The 15,271-nt window shown below is 40.9% G+C and overlaps 1 protein-coding gene across 2 annotated transcripts in view; it reads right to left on the bottom strand.

Moving 5' to 3' along the window:
* Nucleotides 1-12,846, bottom strand: part of ldlrb (low density lipoprotein receptor b) — a 24,490-nt gene extending 11,644 nt beyond the window's left edge. Inside the window, exons 1-16 of one of the 2 annotated variants that reach the window (XM_005752223.1) lie at nucleotides 12,629-12,846; nucleotides 11,935-12,060; nucleotides 11,493-11,615; nucleotides 10,651-11,019; nucleotides 10,345-10,467; nucleotides 10,106-10,222; nucleotides 9,814-9,936; nucleotides 9,566-9,694; nucleotides 9,283-9,454; nucleotides 8,912-9,139; nucleotides 8,678-8,796; nucleotides 8,433-8,572; nucleotides 6,670-6,811; nucleotides 6,444-6,581; nucleotides 5,731-5,853; nucleotides 5,215-5,593 (exon numbers count right to left, since the gene is read on the bottom strand). In XM_005752223.1, the coding sequence (XP_005752280.1) occupies nucleotides 5,451-5,593; nucleotides 5,731-5,853; nucleotides 6,444-6,581; nucleotides 6,670-6,811; nucleotides 8,433-8,572; nucleotides 8,678-8,796; nucleotides 8,912-9,139; nucleotides 9,283-9,454; nucleotides 9,566-9,694; nucleotides 9,814-9,936; nucleotides 10,106-10,222; nucleotides 10,345-10,467; nucleotides 10,651-11,019; nucleotides 11,493-11,615; nucleotides 11,935-12,060; nucleotides 12,629-12,710 (2,397 nt within the window). In that variant the 5' untranslated portion in view covers nucleotides 12,711-12,846 and the 3' untranslated portion in view covers nucleotides 5,215-5,450. Of the gene's footprint in view, nucleotides 1-5,214; nucleotides 5,594-5,730; nucleotides 5,854-6,443; nucleotides 6,582-6,669; nucleotides 6,812-8,432; nucleotides 8,573-8,677; nucleotides 8,797-8,911; nucleotides 9,140-9,282; nucleotides 9,455-9,565; nucleotides 9,695-9,813; nucleotides 9,937-10,105; nucleotides 10,223-10,344; nucleotides 10,468-10,650; nucleotides 11,020-11,492; nucleotides 11,616-11,934; nucleotides 12,061-12,628 lie in introns of those variants that run through there. The other variant, XM_005752222.1, reaches the window with a different exon arrangement.
* Nucleotides 12,847-15,271: the final 2,425 nt, after the last annotated feature.

The following is a 15,271-nucleotide window of genomic DNA, read 5'->3' as shown; positions in this document are numbered from 1 at the left end:
GTGTGTGTGTGTGTGTGTGTTTTAGAACGTATAATATGTCTGAAAGGAAGAGGAAACTCTGACTGCACAATAAAGTATCTATCTGTAACACATTGATAGCACCTTTTACAAAAAAGCCACAAAATATATCACATGCAGTCTCACTACAGCCAGACTGACTGTGATGATAACACTTTGGTAAATGAAAACAACAAAAAGAGCAAGTGTGAGAGTGTGCTACAACATGTGGAGTTAAATAGTAGCAAGAAAGAAACAGTGATGAGAGCCACACACATTTAGAGTGTGGTTGTTGTACAACTTTCAGCCCCCTCCACCACCACCCTTTTATTCAACCTAAATTCCATATTAAAAATTAACCAGACAATTCATGAATGATTCTAACACAAAAATGACTGAAAAAGCAAAATAATGATGATAAATAATTCATATTAATGGGCCGAATGCAGCGCAGATATGTACGATACATATCTTTGTACTCCATCAGTTTCGCTGCAGCCTGACCGCTCTCCTGATCATAATGCCTTGAATTGTCGGGATGCTTTAACGCTGACAAACTGCCATACTTTAGCTTACTGTATTAACCAGGTCTATGCAAAGGTTATTTGTGTCAACAGTCACTGTTCGATCTTCAAGCGCAGGCAGATCATTTGCAAAGCAAAATATCGGCTTTATAAGTGAAGCACTTTGTTTGCTGCAGAAAAAGCTGCAATTTACTGGAATCAGTCAGGTACTCTGGGGGCGAGACGCCTTCTTCCCTGGAAAAACCTCTACAGCCAAGAAAAGTGGTCTGCCACATCACTGTCTCCTCATCCCTCCCCATAATGCTGCTTGATGTAACTCCTAAAAATTGAGTGTCTGGTTATACAGAAAAGTGATTCCAGGTTTTCCTGGCATGTTTTGGGGAAAATCACATTTTTAATAGGTTTGAGACCAGTGCCAATGACGAAGAGAGAGTTTTGCTTCAGAATACATGGACATGATACATATGTAGAAGTCAAATCAGGCAGATAAAGTGTTTTAGTGTTTTTAAAGTGCTGTGTGTGAGTGCTCCCAGAGTAAGAAAGAGGGAGGAGGAGCTGGGCTTGGCTCCTTGTAGGGGCAGGGAATAATCTGTGGGAGGCATTCCTGGAATGTAAAAAAAAGCAGCTGGATTACATATTCTGGTTCCCGGCATCCCCACACACACTGCTAACACACACAGAGGTGCAGCTCTTAAACCATGTGTACACTTTAAATAGTGCCTACATCATGGCCGGTACCTTTAGTCAAACATCAACTCTACTTACTTCCGTAGAGGCCTGTGAGTCATTAGAAAGGCTCCTTAATAATGACTTACAAACCCCATTTTGTCCCCTAATACAAACACAGTATCACCACTGCTGTCAACAGGTTGGACCTGTTCCACTCTAGTGTGACACTGGGCCACCTGGACCTCAAACTGCTAAATGGAAGTAAGCCATTATTTTATTTTATTTCAGAACAATGTCAGTGAAAACATTTTTTTCTAGCATATACATATTATCATTATATACAGTTGTTGTAGATTTGGAACATACAGTGGTACCATGACTGGGGGGAGCATGGGTGCAAATAAACCATATGCTGTTTCTCGTTGCTTGTTGCCATTAACATGATCTTGTTCTTTGACATAAGAGTGGGAATGTCATCCAGCATCACTCAGTCCTAATTAATCAGCAGCTTTCTGAATTATTGCCAACATTCTCCATCTTATCCTGATGACTATTGTGTCTCCAAGTCTCCCTATCTACAGTGTTGGTATTCTGTGTTCACACCCTGATTGCCAATTACTGATTCGTACCCTGAATTGATATTTTGCTTCCCTCCATTAGCAAACATATTAATAGTTGAAGATACCAGAGATGGAATAAATAGTAGACTAGTTCCTATAAATCTTCCCTGCTCTGTGAATTCAGGCAGCCTTGAATTCTTATTGACGCTCTTCTACTAAAGAGAGAACTGGACTCAGTCAGAAACACACCACATCATTAAATGCCTTGAGTTGTGAAAATTACGAGTGTCTCAGGGCCAACAAAGCTGATAAGTGTGCACATGCATACGTAATTCGTGTGCACACTCTGATGCCCGAAGGCCAGATGTGATGGCAAAGCAGCTAATGTCTAACAGGTTCCAGTTAAAATACAACTAACAAATCAGAAATCGGAAGAGTACAGACACACACGCTCACACACTTACACAACTTTTTCCAAGAGCACGGGTGTGTCTTTATCTCAGTGTTGTGTGAAATTTTTGCAACTCACAGTCTTCCCCTAATTCAGGTCTGTCTCTGAACATTTGTGGTTCTGAAATCATATAACATTGTCAGCCAAATCGTTTTTCTGCTTAAAATCAGCACTTCTCTGTGCTGCCTGTGAACACAGTGGAACTTCCTTTAGAGCAATAAATTATTTTATTGCTGACAGAAACGCAGAAGTATAAAAGTTATTGTGAAGCCATTAAAGGGAACTCTTCATGGACTTGGACTTCAAGCTTCTTCTGACAAAAAGCTCTTATTATAATTTAAAATTATACAAGGAAAAGTAAATAAATAAAATTACACACATATGTCCATGTTACCAGATATGTGTGCTGTTTGTGTGACGTGTATGTTCACTGCTTTGTCGTGGCAAAGAAGCCCAAAATTAGTGTGAATTACTTTTCCACTGCTACTGCTGCTGCTGCCCCTCCTCCCTCCGCAGATGTTAACAGCTGCTTTTAAGTTGCTGCAGGGGCAGTCCAAGGGTTTCTAGAAATAAGGAAAACTAGTTTGTCCCCTTCCTCCTCTCATCCTTATGAATCAACAGTGTGGACCTTCTGGAGTCTGCGATGTGTACATCTCCTTGGGCATACTGTACATTCAGGAGCAAACATTTTAAGGGAATAGCAATGCCGTTTGTCATCTGCAAGAAGAGTTTCTGTTTTGATTTGCTGGTATCACCATACTTGGAGTGAGACTGTTACAACATCTACTTTTAGATTCTCTTGGATGCTTTGACCATGGTATTATTAATAAGAGGATTAAAGGTATAAATGAACTGAAGGACTCCTGATTTTGTACTTCTGGGATTTACTTTTTTTAACTCACTGAAGAAAGCTCTTTGGGTGTATGGGCTTAAAATCACAGCCAGATCTAAAGAGCATGAGTGTGAGTTCACTGGGTCAAGCCTAAAATATTTCTTCTATTTGTATGAGACTTCCTCCTAGTGGTGAAATTGGATAATTACACCTTCCCACGTGTTTCATGGAGGGAAGAAATAAATAGTTTCCCCTGAGATGTTTCTTACTTAGAAGACTAAAACTTATAAATACTTCCAAAACTTACTTATTGGGATTTCTTCTTGTTGGCCTCCAGCTGTTAGGAATACAATCTAATGGAGTAACATCATCAGCAACTAACTTTTCAGTTCTGATAAATGTGCCAATAATGCTGAGTAGTTGTTTATACTGAAAATAATTCTTTAAAGTTCTTTGTCCAGCATAATCTAAACTTCACACAGTCTCACACTAAAATAAAAAGTAATAAAAAGTAAGCCGTTTAAAAGCTCAAATGAAAAAATGCCTTTAATCTAAAAGTATGCCTAATCTATGTCTCACCATATTTTCGGCCCCTTAGTATCAACTGAGTGTCAGTTTAGATCATTTCAAACTGGTTTCCTGAACATGACAATGAGTTCATGTCACAGGGTGGAATGGACAAAGTTTAACTTAGTATTTTTATTTCCTTGCATGTAGTGTTTTGTTTTATTCTTTGATTTTTATTTATTTTTAACGTGTAGTGTTTTATTTTGTTGGGTTTTTGCATGTTTTTGTTTTGTTATGTGATTTGTTCCGGGGAGATGCCCTCCTGATCATTAACCTGGCACACCAGAACGAAGAGTCAGACAGGACGACGACGATCCTGTTGGTTTCTGCGCCGTTTGGACTCTTATGGGACTTGATCTTCATGGCTGAGGCTAGTGCATTTTAGCTGTATTGTTTTTAACTTCATTTTTCTGCCTGGCCAGAGTATTTTAGTGCTTTATTTTTGTAAATAAATTATAGTTTTAACAACTTGAGTTTACATTTACTACTTCCCTTGGCTGCTCCACTGCTCTTCCCGTCAGAAGCGTTTCCCTTCTGTTTTAAACTTATCACCCGTTAATCCTCTATTACATTAACAGTACTCAAATGGTCTCCACAGCTACCAGATCATCCAATGAGGCACCAGTGGGATGTGGTGACATGGTAGATTTGCAGGATGGATGGGCAGCTGACAAATCTGCATCAACGGTGTGACACTGCCACGGTTTAGGTTAGAAACCCCAAACAGTGATATCCGCATGGAGCAAGATCTCAGAGGAATGCTTCCAGCATCTTGTTGACTTTATGCCATAAAGAATTGAAGCATTTCTGGAAGCAAAAGGGGTCCAAGCATGACATTAATGCCCATGATGAGTGTATGTAAACTACGCTACATGTGTGGTAGAAGAGGTAACTAGCTATGTGTCCATAAATTATAATGATTTTGCAAGCGGTACATCCGTGCATTGAAATTATAATCTGAAAATACTCTATGCAGTATATCCAACACCACACAGCCACAGAGAGGAGCCAGTGTCCAAAATCCAAAGCAGAAAAAGTGCAGAAATAATGAAACTGTTCTGAAGTCCCAAAGTCACCACACATCAGCAGAAGAACAAGTTACAGTACTCATGTATTACAACCATGTGATTCCTGAATTCTACAATCAGCAGTTGTAAGTGCTCATACTGGAAGTGTGACAGGTAAGCCGCAGCAGCAAGGTTTTTATTCTGTAAAGTAGTGGAGAGTGACTGGGCCTCAGCTCCATCGAACCTCAGACAAATAAGAGCTTCTGAGAAGTCTGGAAACACCCTGTGTACACAGCTGGCTGGCTTTCCAACCTAAACAGTCAGAAACATGTGATGTACACACACCTCAGGAATCACAGCAGGTCCAGAGACTGTTGTCACAAAACATCATCAAAGTGAGGCAGAGGTGAAACGTCAGCTCTGTTCATATCCAGAGGATATACGGAAGGTCAGGCAGCAGCTTAAGACTGTGTTAAAACACAGCTCAGTTGGCCTTCAGTGTTTACTTCCTTAAAGGTGTGAAACAATACTGAGTAAAGCACAGACTTCGGGTTATGTAAGGAATTATTTACAGTTTGTCCAAGAATTAGAAAATACAGGTAACTGATTTAAAGGAAGCTAATGTTTTAATAGTGAAACTTATGATGGCAATATTTGACCTTAAGACCCATGTTTGACATTTCAAACATTTTCTGTAACTCAGTGAGTGTTACATGGTTACGTTTATTCCAAGATTTGGTCATGTGTCCTCCTGTTGGCATCCATAAGTGGATATGACAAAACAGACAATTGGTGGCAGTATAGTAAAATGTAGTATTAATATTGGCCATCAATACCAATGCATTAACTTTTTATATATAACTTTTTTATACAGGTCTTGGTGGCAGGTTCAATCTCATAGCCCTCTTCACAATCACACTTGTAGCTGCCTGGCAGGTTGATGCAAATCTGAATGCAAGTGTCCGGCTCAGTGCATTCATCAATGTCTGCAAACAAACAAATAGAAGAAAGAACTTGGCATCTTTGGATTCTTAAAAAAAGTAGTTTCTAATAAACTTTCTTAAATCACGTTTATGACCCATGGCCTGCTTGTTAGGGTGCAGAAATGTGTCTGTTAGCTCACCTTCACAGGTTTTGTTGTCTGCTTTTAACCTGTATCCAGCAGGGCATGAGCAGTTGTATCCAATCTTTAGATCGTTGCAGTGGTGAGAGCAGCCGCCATTTCCGGTCAAACACTTGTTGTTGTCTGCAGAGACAAAGAAATATTTTAAATAATATTCATGAACAAAAGATGATTAGCCAACTGAAAACTCACATGCAGAAGCTTTGCTAATGTGTTTCTGAACATAACAATCAATGATCAGTAATATTCAGATAGGTGACACATAAAAAACACTTATTTAATCTAACACCGCATCTTTAGTAAGTCTGCTCTTTAGCAATGAATATGGCCCCCACTTCTTGTATGGTGCCTGACAACATTGGGACATGCTATTAACGACTGATGTCATCGGGTATCTCCTCACAGATCTGGACCAGGGCATCACTCAGCTCCTGGTCAGTCAGAGGTGCAGTATGGCTGTGTTGGACGAACTGAATCATAATATCTCCAGAGCTGTTCTTTAGGATTAGGCTGCACAGCAGAGGTAGTTGTGTGTTTGTTGGTGGTTGTAGTTGTGGTGGTCGGGTCTGGCTGCCTGGGTGTAGCAGGATTTGTGGGACCTTGTGGTGGGAGTGGAGCAGCAGCTTTATCTTTAAGGGGAGGTGCAGCTGGCTGAATTTCAAGATTTGATTTTAATTCCATCTTTTTTAGTAACAAGAGGAGCGGACGTTTACCTGCCACGCATTTCTTCATGTCAGGTCCCAGGACCATGCCATCAGGACAGGCACAGGTGTATCTGGGAGACTGTGGGTCGTTCTGAGGGGCAGGTAGGCACAGGAACTCACAACCTCCATTCGTGCACCAGTTTGCACCTAAAATAAAACAGGGAAGGCATAAGAAAAAATATTCTATTTTCACAGATTCTTTTTTAATATCTCTAATGTACAAATGTTTCCTTACTGGCTGGCTGCTTGAGGTTGTGGTGCAGTACGATGTCTTTTAGCTGGCCCAGGTCCTTTGCCAGCTCAGTGATGTCGCTTCCTGTCAAGCGGTTGGCACTAAACACAGCAGCTTTCCTCATATCTGTCCAAAATACTTTCTCCTGTTTTTAGAAAGAAATACAACTTGAGTTAAACTGATTAACTATAGACAATCATTCTTTACAATACAATTATTATAGTTCTACAACTGTTTATAACTTGCATAGTTCATATTTCATATTTCTGTATAGTTTTCATATTTATATCCTGTACATAGCTTGTACACTCACTACAGCCTCTACATACTTATAGTTATAGCATATTCATAACCAGTGTTGGTCAAGTTACTTGAAAAAAGTAATCAGTAACTAATTACTGATTACTTCCCCAAAAAAGTAATCCCGTTACTTTACTGATTACTTATTTTCAAAAGTAATTAATTACTTAGTTACTTTTTGAAAACACGATTTACAACCTGAAGAGGTGATAAAGCGATAGATCTTTCAGCCCAATTCTACTTTTTCTGCATAATCCATCATACAAAATGTAATCAAATGGAAAAGTCTCTTTTTAAAACTTGTTTTATTAGTTTTAATCTTTAAACTTTATGCATCAAGCAAAAATTTAATTATATGCAACATTCTCTGACTTGAATAAATTCGTTTAACATTTAAACCTATTTTCTGCACATTCAGCACATAAAATAAAATATTTTTTGTGTTTACACTCAGTCTTTCAAATAGATGCAAGTAAAACACAGCAGAAAATCAATAAAGTCAAAGACTCAGCGGTCCTGTTGCTCTATTTTCACCTGTAAAGCAGGAGTGGCATAGGCGGAGGTTTACCCTGGTGCAGGTGTGCCGCGGTCAGTTGAAGAATCCGCGAGTTTCTCTGTGAGTTTCCCATTACGTCGTTGCGCACTCGGTGCTTGCTTGGAAGTTTAGGGGGTTTTTTCGCTGTAAAAAGAAGTTTTCTTCCCACGCACGATGGACGCTAATGTTTTTGTCACTTTTTATGGAATCAAACTCAAAGTAAGGTCAGTACTTCCACGCTTTATACGCTGCACGCTCATACTCTCTCCCACAATCGATATGTGATCCATTGTTGATCTGCACACAGCTGTTGTCACTAACAGCGCACTCGCTTATGTCACTGTCGTGAGACATTCTCGCAAAAAAATCACGGTTTTAGTAACGCAGTAACGCAGTGTTCCTACGGGAAAGTAACGGTAATCTAATTACCGTTTTTGCAATAGTAATCCCTTACTTTACTCGTTACTTGAAAAAAGTAATCAGATTACAGTAACGCGTTACATACCTTCATACTGTGTACATTGTAACATACCTATAATAGACCCATTTTTGTAACATATCTATGTATCTTATTGCTAATATATATGTTGTAATATATCTATTGCTAAAGCACTTTATGGATGGATGCAAATGCAATTTTATTGCGTTTGACAATAAAACTGAATTCAATTCTATTGTATTCTATTAACAATTAGTGCGGTGCTCAACAATTGAAGCTCTGACTTTATATGTTAAACCATTTCAGATAAAAACCCTCTATGAACTTCGTTAGACTTGGACTGGCTGGTTTTAACCGTTTAAGAAAGCAACTAGTATTGTTAATAAATCAGGTAGATTTTTGGGTCCTGTCCTTTTCCTAACAATAACAACAATCCCTTTGACCTTCACTGAGTCAAAGTTAATCTGGGAATACACTGCCTTCATCACTAACCTCAAAGACTGTCAGGGAGAGTGGGTGGGAGAGTTTTTCCTCATTAATAATGAGACTGTGTCGGGCCCCTCCATTCACATCGATGCTGGAGAGAGAGTGCAGCTTGGCGTCCACCCAGTATAGACGTTGGTTGACCATGTCTGGTAAGAAAATGAAACACACAAATAATAGTTTTGACTACGATATTTTCATTAAACAGTAAATAAAAATCACTGCTAAAAATGCATTCAGGAAGCTGTGCTTACCCAGGGTGATGCCATTCGGCCACACAATGTTGTCTTTTACCAAAGTAGTGCGATCTGCACCGTTCAGCCCACTCTTCTCAATCTTAGCTTCTTCACCCCAGTCTGTCCAGTACATCAAACTAAAGAGGACACAGTAAAGAAATCATGAGGCTAAAGACAAAACGCACCAGTTCATGTCAAACTGACACTAATCTAAGGAAACGTACTTGCTGTGATGTCTGTTTAAACACTTACTTGTTTACTGGATCGACTGTGATGGCTCGTGGCTTGTCCAGGTCCGTTGCGATCAGGGTCTTCTTCTTACTGCCGTCCGTTGTTGCTACAGAAATTGTCTTCAAAACACTGTCAGTCCAGTAGATGTTGCCATGGATCCAGTCCACCGCAATGCCCTCTGGGGCCTCTATCCCACTTTCAACCACCACATTGTGGTGAGAGGAATTGCCAGCCACATCTATCATAGAGCTGTTTGGAGGAAGGCAAGAGTGGAGAGATTAATTTCATCTTCATCATGGGTCTTGAATGAGAGCCACTCCATACTATGCAAAATGATGTAAGAAATTCATAAAGAAATGTAAAAAAGAAAGGACACAGATAAAGATTCTTACCTGTAGATTTTCTTCAGAGACAGGTCAGACCAGAAGATCATCTTGTTTGGCATATCCATGTCGAGAGCCACTGCGTTCTTCAGCTGTGGGATCACACGCACGTACTCGCTGCGGTCCACTGTCAGCTTCCTCACCTCGTGTTTGATGGTGAAGTACAAGGTGGGCACTGTGCCTGGTGGAGGCAGCGGAGGACAGTTCGGTTAAACTTGCTTGTCTTGTCTGAAGGTTGCGTCACAGGATCAAGCGTTAAGTGGGTTTAAGTGGGCTTTCTTTCTAACATTACCTGATTCAGCCTTGCAAGTTTTGGTCGCAGGGTCAATCATATAGCCCTCTTCACAATCACACTTGTAGCTGCCTGGCAAGTTGATGCAGATCTGAGTGCAAGTGTCCGGCTCAGCACATTCGTCAATGTCTGCAGAATTGAAGAAGTTGGCTCATTTGTTTGTTTCTATTGTGCACATTGTTAAATGACATGTTTACGATCTGTCTGGTTCTTAAGAGGCAGAATTTTAAATGTCTCCGTCCGCTCACCTTCGCAGGTTTTGTTGTCCGCCTTCAGCCTGTATCCAGCAGGGCAGGAGCAGTTGTAGCCAATCTTCAGATCGTTGCAGTAGTGAGAGCAGCCGCCATTTCCGGTCAGACACTCATTGTTGTCTGCAGAGACAAACAGGCAAAAAGCTTTCAAATAATATTCACGACAACCAAATCCTTAGCTGACCGGGAATTTACTCATTCAAACCACAAGCTAGGTCAAGTCAGGTATTCTAGTCATATTTCCCTACAGGCTGGCAGCCATGAATGTGTACAAGATGACTTCACTTACCACACTCTTTCGCTGGTTCATCAGACCCGTCCTTGCAGTCGTTCTGCTTGTTGCACACTTTCTCCGTGTCGATGCACTCCCCACTGCGACACTGGAACTTGTTTGGGCCTTCACATACTGTGGAAGAGACCAGGGGAGTATGAATGAGACCGCAATGTAATCATGTGGGACTTTCTTTCTTTTCAAGAAAGAAGCTTTTGATTACAGTTTGTGGGTGAAACTGAATGAAATCTTTTTACCTGTATCACATTCAATCTCATCAGTGAGGTCCCTGCAGTCAGCACGTCCATTACATTGGAGGCTTTTGTTAATGCAGGTGCCGTCCTTACACTGGAACTCATCTGAGCGGCAAGTGGAATGAGCTGGAAGAGAAGGAAGAAGGTAAATGAACGAAAACACAAAAAGAGAGATGGAGAGAGAGAGTAATGGAATAGAGATTAGAATAAGAAGAAACATAATACCTCCAGAAAATATTTACTGTCAGTCTCCATTAAAAATGTAATGTGCAGGTTGGCTTTAACAATAAGAAATTTTTAAAAACTCACTGCAATTAGCCTCGTCCGAATGATCCAGGCAGTCGAACCCTCCGTCACACTTCCAGTTGCCAGGGATACAGTCCCCATTCGCACACTGGAACTCGTGAGGTCTGCACGTCTTCTCTGGCTTCCTTCCTTCACAGTTCTGGGGCCACTCGTCAGACCCATCGGAGCAGTCAATGTCTCCATCGCAGCGCCATATCGCAGGCACACACATTGAGCTGTTACACTGGAAGAAGAGAGGGTTACAGTTGGTTTTGGAACAGGAAGCCTCATCTGAGCCATCTGAGCAGTCGTTGTCGATGTCACAAACAAAGCTCTTGGATATGCACTGGCCATTGGCACAACGAAACTCATGATCGTCACAATATTTGGCCGCTGTGGTAAAACAAGAGGGGAGGATAGGAGTTAGAAATCGATCAATTATGATATCAATAACAACACCTTGAGTCATTGCAATGGAAGGAGTGAGGGTTATAGTTGGGTTTGGGACAGGAAGCCTCGTCTGAGCCATCTGAGCAATCGTTGTCACTGTCACAAACAAAGATTTTAGGTATGCACCGGTCACTATCGTGATGAAACTCATGATCTCCACACAATAACAACACTTATATATTTATATGTATTAACTAGACTTCAGGATTATAAATACACTATTAGTATTAGCTTCTTTTTTTTAAAGATTACTTGACTTTAAGTCTGTTCTTCAAATCCCTTTTGAGATATTATTATTATACATTGAACAAAATTCATTCTTGCCAAAAACACTTTCAGTTAGTCGTGTCTTGTTTGTGGATGCTTTAGCATGAACTTTGAGGTGTAGAAAAACTCGGCTCTGGTAGAAAACTTACTGCAGTTTTTCTCATCAGCGCCGTTAGTACAGTCGGCTTTGCCGTCACATTGCCAGTCTTTTGATATGCACTGGTTCATGGGATCGCCACAGTTGAACTGCGAATCCCAACAGATTTTGACTCCTGAGGAGAGAAACATGAAGCGTGACTCATTTCACGTGACCACAGAGAGACACAGCTTTTTGCTATTATGTCGTAAAGCTTAACAATCATTTGACTTTGTTAATGTGTTTCTGGTTCACTGTGGTGACAGTCTGATCATTTCCTTCATCATGCACATCATCCAAAACTAAATATTTTTAATTTGAATTGTAAGTTAGTGGACTTGCTGTGTTTTTACTGTTTTCTAAATATTAAAGAATTATCAAGAAATTGATCAGTCAAGCATAAAAAAAACTCAAGAATCCCAAGTGTAAGGTGTAGCTGATATGTGATAACATACCGCAGCTAGCGGGCAGCTCATCAGTTCCATCACCACAATCATCACTTCCATCACAAATCCACCTGCGGGTGATGCACCCCCCATTTCCGCACTTAAACTGATTGGCGTTGCATATGTAGGCTGCATCTGTGAAAGACAAAAATCACAACTGGAGTCCAGTGTGCCGTGGGAGTCCATTCATACCTTGCTGGGCATTTGTAGTAACGTGTCGGACATGTGCAGAAGAGGCATAGCGGATATACTGGACAAAGGATGTTGAAAGTACAGCTGCCAAGCAGGAGGAAAAGAGGAAGACCACAGAGAATATTCATGGAAGTAGTAAAGGAAGATGTGCAGAGGGTTGGTGTGATAGAGGAGGTAGGATAAGGTGAAGGCTGATGATCTGCTGGGGGGGGGCTGATAAAAGAAGCAGCCGAAAGAAGAAGACAACAGTGTGTGGGGTTATGAAGCTAAACTGTGCCAAATATAACCGTTCACCATAAAACTATTTGACACTATAAGCCAAGCAAAGTGTTTCTGACTAACAAACAAACATCTGTCCTAGAGGGAAAGTTTTTTTTTCTTTTTTGCATGTAAACAGATGTACTCTTGGTTTTATCACACTTCTCCTTTCTGCATAAGTTTTAATGAAGCACATCAACTCTATTACAACACAGGAGGAAAGAAAGAGTTGGTGAAAAGTTCAATTTCTTACCAGTTTCAGACGAACAATGAACAAGTGTCAAAAGACACCAGCAAGCAGACAGTCCTACGAGTTCCTTCCAAATCTTAGACATGTCGTCTTTTATCTTCTTTTTCTTTTTCTTTGACAAGAATAAAAAGATGACTGTGAGCAAAACTATATAGAGAGCCTCAGTCACATGAGTGTTGCACCAATCCCAGCTGGGGTGTTTGAAACTGGGAGCAAGCAGCGCTGAGCCCACTCAATGTGCTTCGTCCCAACCAGTGGGTTTTCCTCTCTCTCTCTCTCTTTCTGTGTAAACTGACAAATACCAATGAATATACCTGTATGTTTTATAATGTTGCGCACAGATTTAAAAGGCGTTTTTGGAAACAGTTTTTTCTTTTATTGGCAAGAAGAGTTATTGCTGTAACACAGGCTAATAGGCAAAATATAAAAGAATGTTTTTCTACATTAGCAACAACACCCCCGAGAGTAAAAATCACTTTTTCTTTTTTAATCAGAGGTAAACATTCACTCTTTCAGAGTATCTGCTCAGGTGATGATATGGACGATCACATTATTCAGGCAGTACTATGGAGACAGGGTATCTTCTCCGGGAGGTGTTGGAAGGTGGCTGGGGCACTAAGTAAGCCAAAAGGAAATGTGTCAAATTGGTAAACACCATGTGGAGTGCTGAAAGAGGTCTTTGTCATTAACTTTGAAGATAAGGGAATCTACCAGTAGCCATTTGTTAAATCCAGTGTCATTAAAAAACACGGAGTGGACAACAAGTACAGGAGACTAGATGTGAGTGACACTGGCTTCAACATATACACACACGCTAGTTCACAATAATAACAACAGGGCAACACCAGGCACTCTGCGACTCTTCCGTTAGCTCCATCTCTACCATTGCGTTCAGTCCTTTCAGAGTCACCTTTTTCTCGTGTGAGTAAGATCGTACCATCTCACAGTCATTGTAACGTTGTATGAGATTTGTGTTTCCTAGCTAAGGAACAACACCCAATGACAAACCTACAACTTGGTATCATCTGGCCTCTGGACCAGCGAGAGATGGTCCTCAGAAAGGAGATGGCTGAGATTTGGAACCTGCGGCCCCAACTCATCTCTGTCATTCACAGGGCTCACCAGAGAAACAGGCTCCACATCCTTACTTGCTTTTAGGAGACCGAGGTGGTAGATTTGTTTCTCTCTGTCCCCTGATAGACAGATGCATCAACACACTGTCTGTAGATGCATCTACATGAATGACTGGGCAGGTCATCTGCTTCTATCATTTTATGCAGATGAAGCTGGAAATTGGTGACAACGGCACAGACGACACCATCATACCCTCCCTGCACCACTCGGGGAGCAGTTCCGGGTGCCATTGATTAGCCACTCTTGCTTCGCATGAATTACAGACATTTGATGCATTTAGGAAACAACTGATGATTTATTAACTGTTTCCCACATGGAGTAACAACACTCACGTCACTTTCCTCAGCTGGCACTACTCCTCCTGGCAGCTGGATTAGAGATTCTGCTACACTCACTATTACAACACGCTGGTAAAACACAGAGTTTCACAAGTTTGTTTTGTTTGAGTTTGAGAGACAGACTGCCTCTCCGGTTGACCTTTGAGCTCATAAATCGAGCTTCCTCTCACTCATTCTGCTGAGGGTTGCACTCGGCACTTCTTCACTCCAGCATTTCATTACATCTTTCTTTTCTGTCTGTTTCCCTTCATCAGTGTTTTGTTCTGTCTACTTTTCTCTTGTCTTTCTTCTTTTCCCCGCACACTGGTCGCAGCTGGCCCTTCCTTGAGCCTGGTTGTACCAGAGAAACGGGAGTTTTTTTTCCTTCACACTGTCACAAAGTGCTTGCTCACACTGGCTGGCTTGATTGTTGGGGTTTCGTCCAATTCTGTAGTGTCTTTACCTCACAGTATGAAGAGCATTGAGGTATCTGCTGTTATGAAATAGCGTTATATAAATAAACCTGGCCTAATGTTGTTTTTTCATTTTTTTAAACAGCGTAAAAACTAATGAATTTAGACAAAAACTCACAATGTAATGAAATTATACAAGATAAAAATACAAAAATGAAGCAAAATACACACATAAACAGTTTGGGTCATCAAAGCAGCGCCAGGTGAAAAACAGCTCAGCTCCCCTCTCAGCAGATGTTACATGTAACAGCTAATTTTAAGTTGCTTAAGGGGTAAGGGTTGTGTAAGGGTAAGGGTTCCTGGAAATCAGGAATATTGACTCATCCTCGTACTTTCCCCTCTTCCCCTTAAGGCTGTGGCTACACTGTAGCTGCCATCACCAGTGTGTGAATGTATGTGTGAATGGGTGGATGACTGGATGTGTAAAGCGCTTTGGGGTCCTTAGGGACTAGTAAAGCGCTATACAAATACAGGCCATTTACCATTTACCATTTATTGACATACAGTAAACTCACTGAGCTTTAGTTTTAACCAAAAAACTCGCACATCTCAACCTGTAACTCCTCTAAGCATGCTGTACATTCAGCATACTTCTGTGCTGTTTGCAAACAGTGCTGTTTGCCATCTCAGTGAAGAGTTTCTGTTTTGATTTGCTGGGTCATACTTAGAGTGAGATTTTGGCAGCACAATTCTACTTTCACATTGTACTGGATGCTTTGAGC

This window comes from Pundamilia nyererei, unplaced genomic scaffold, assembly GCF_000239375.1.
Source record: "Pundamilia nyererei isolate P.nyererei 1_Seehausen unplaced genomic scaffold, PunNye1.0 scaffold00349, whole genome shotgun sequence".
NCBI lineage: Eukaryota > Metazoa > Chordata > Actinopteri > Cichliformes > Cichlidae > Pundamilia > Pundamilia nyererei.
This window is presented reverse-complemented; position numbering and strand designations above follow the sequence as displayed.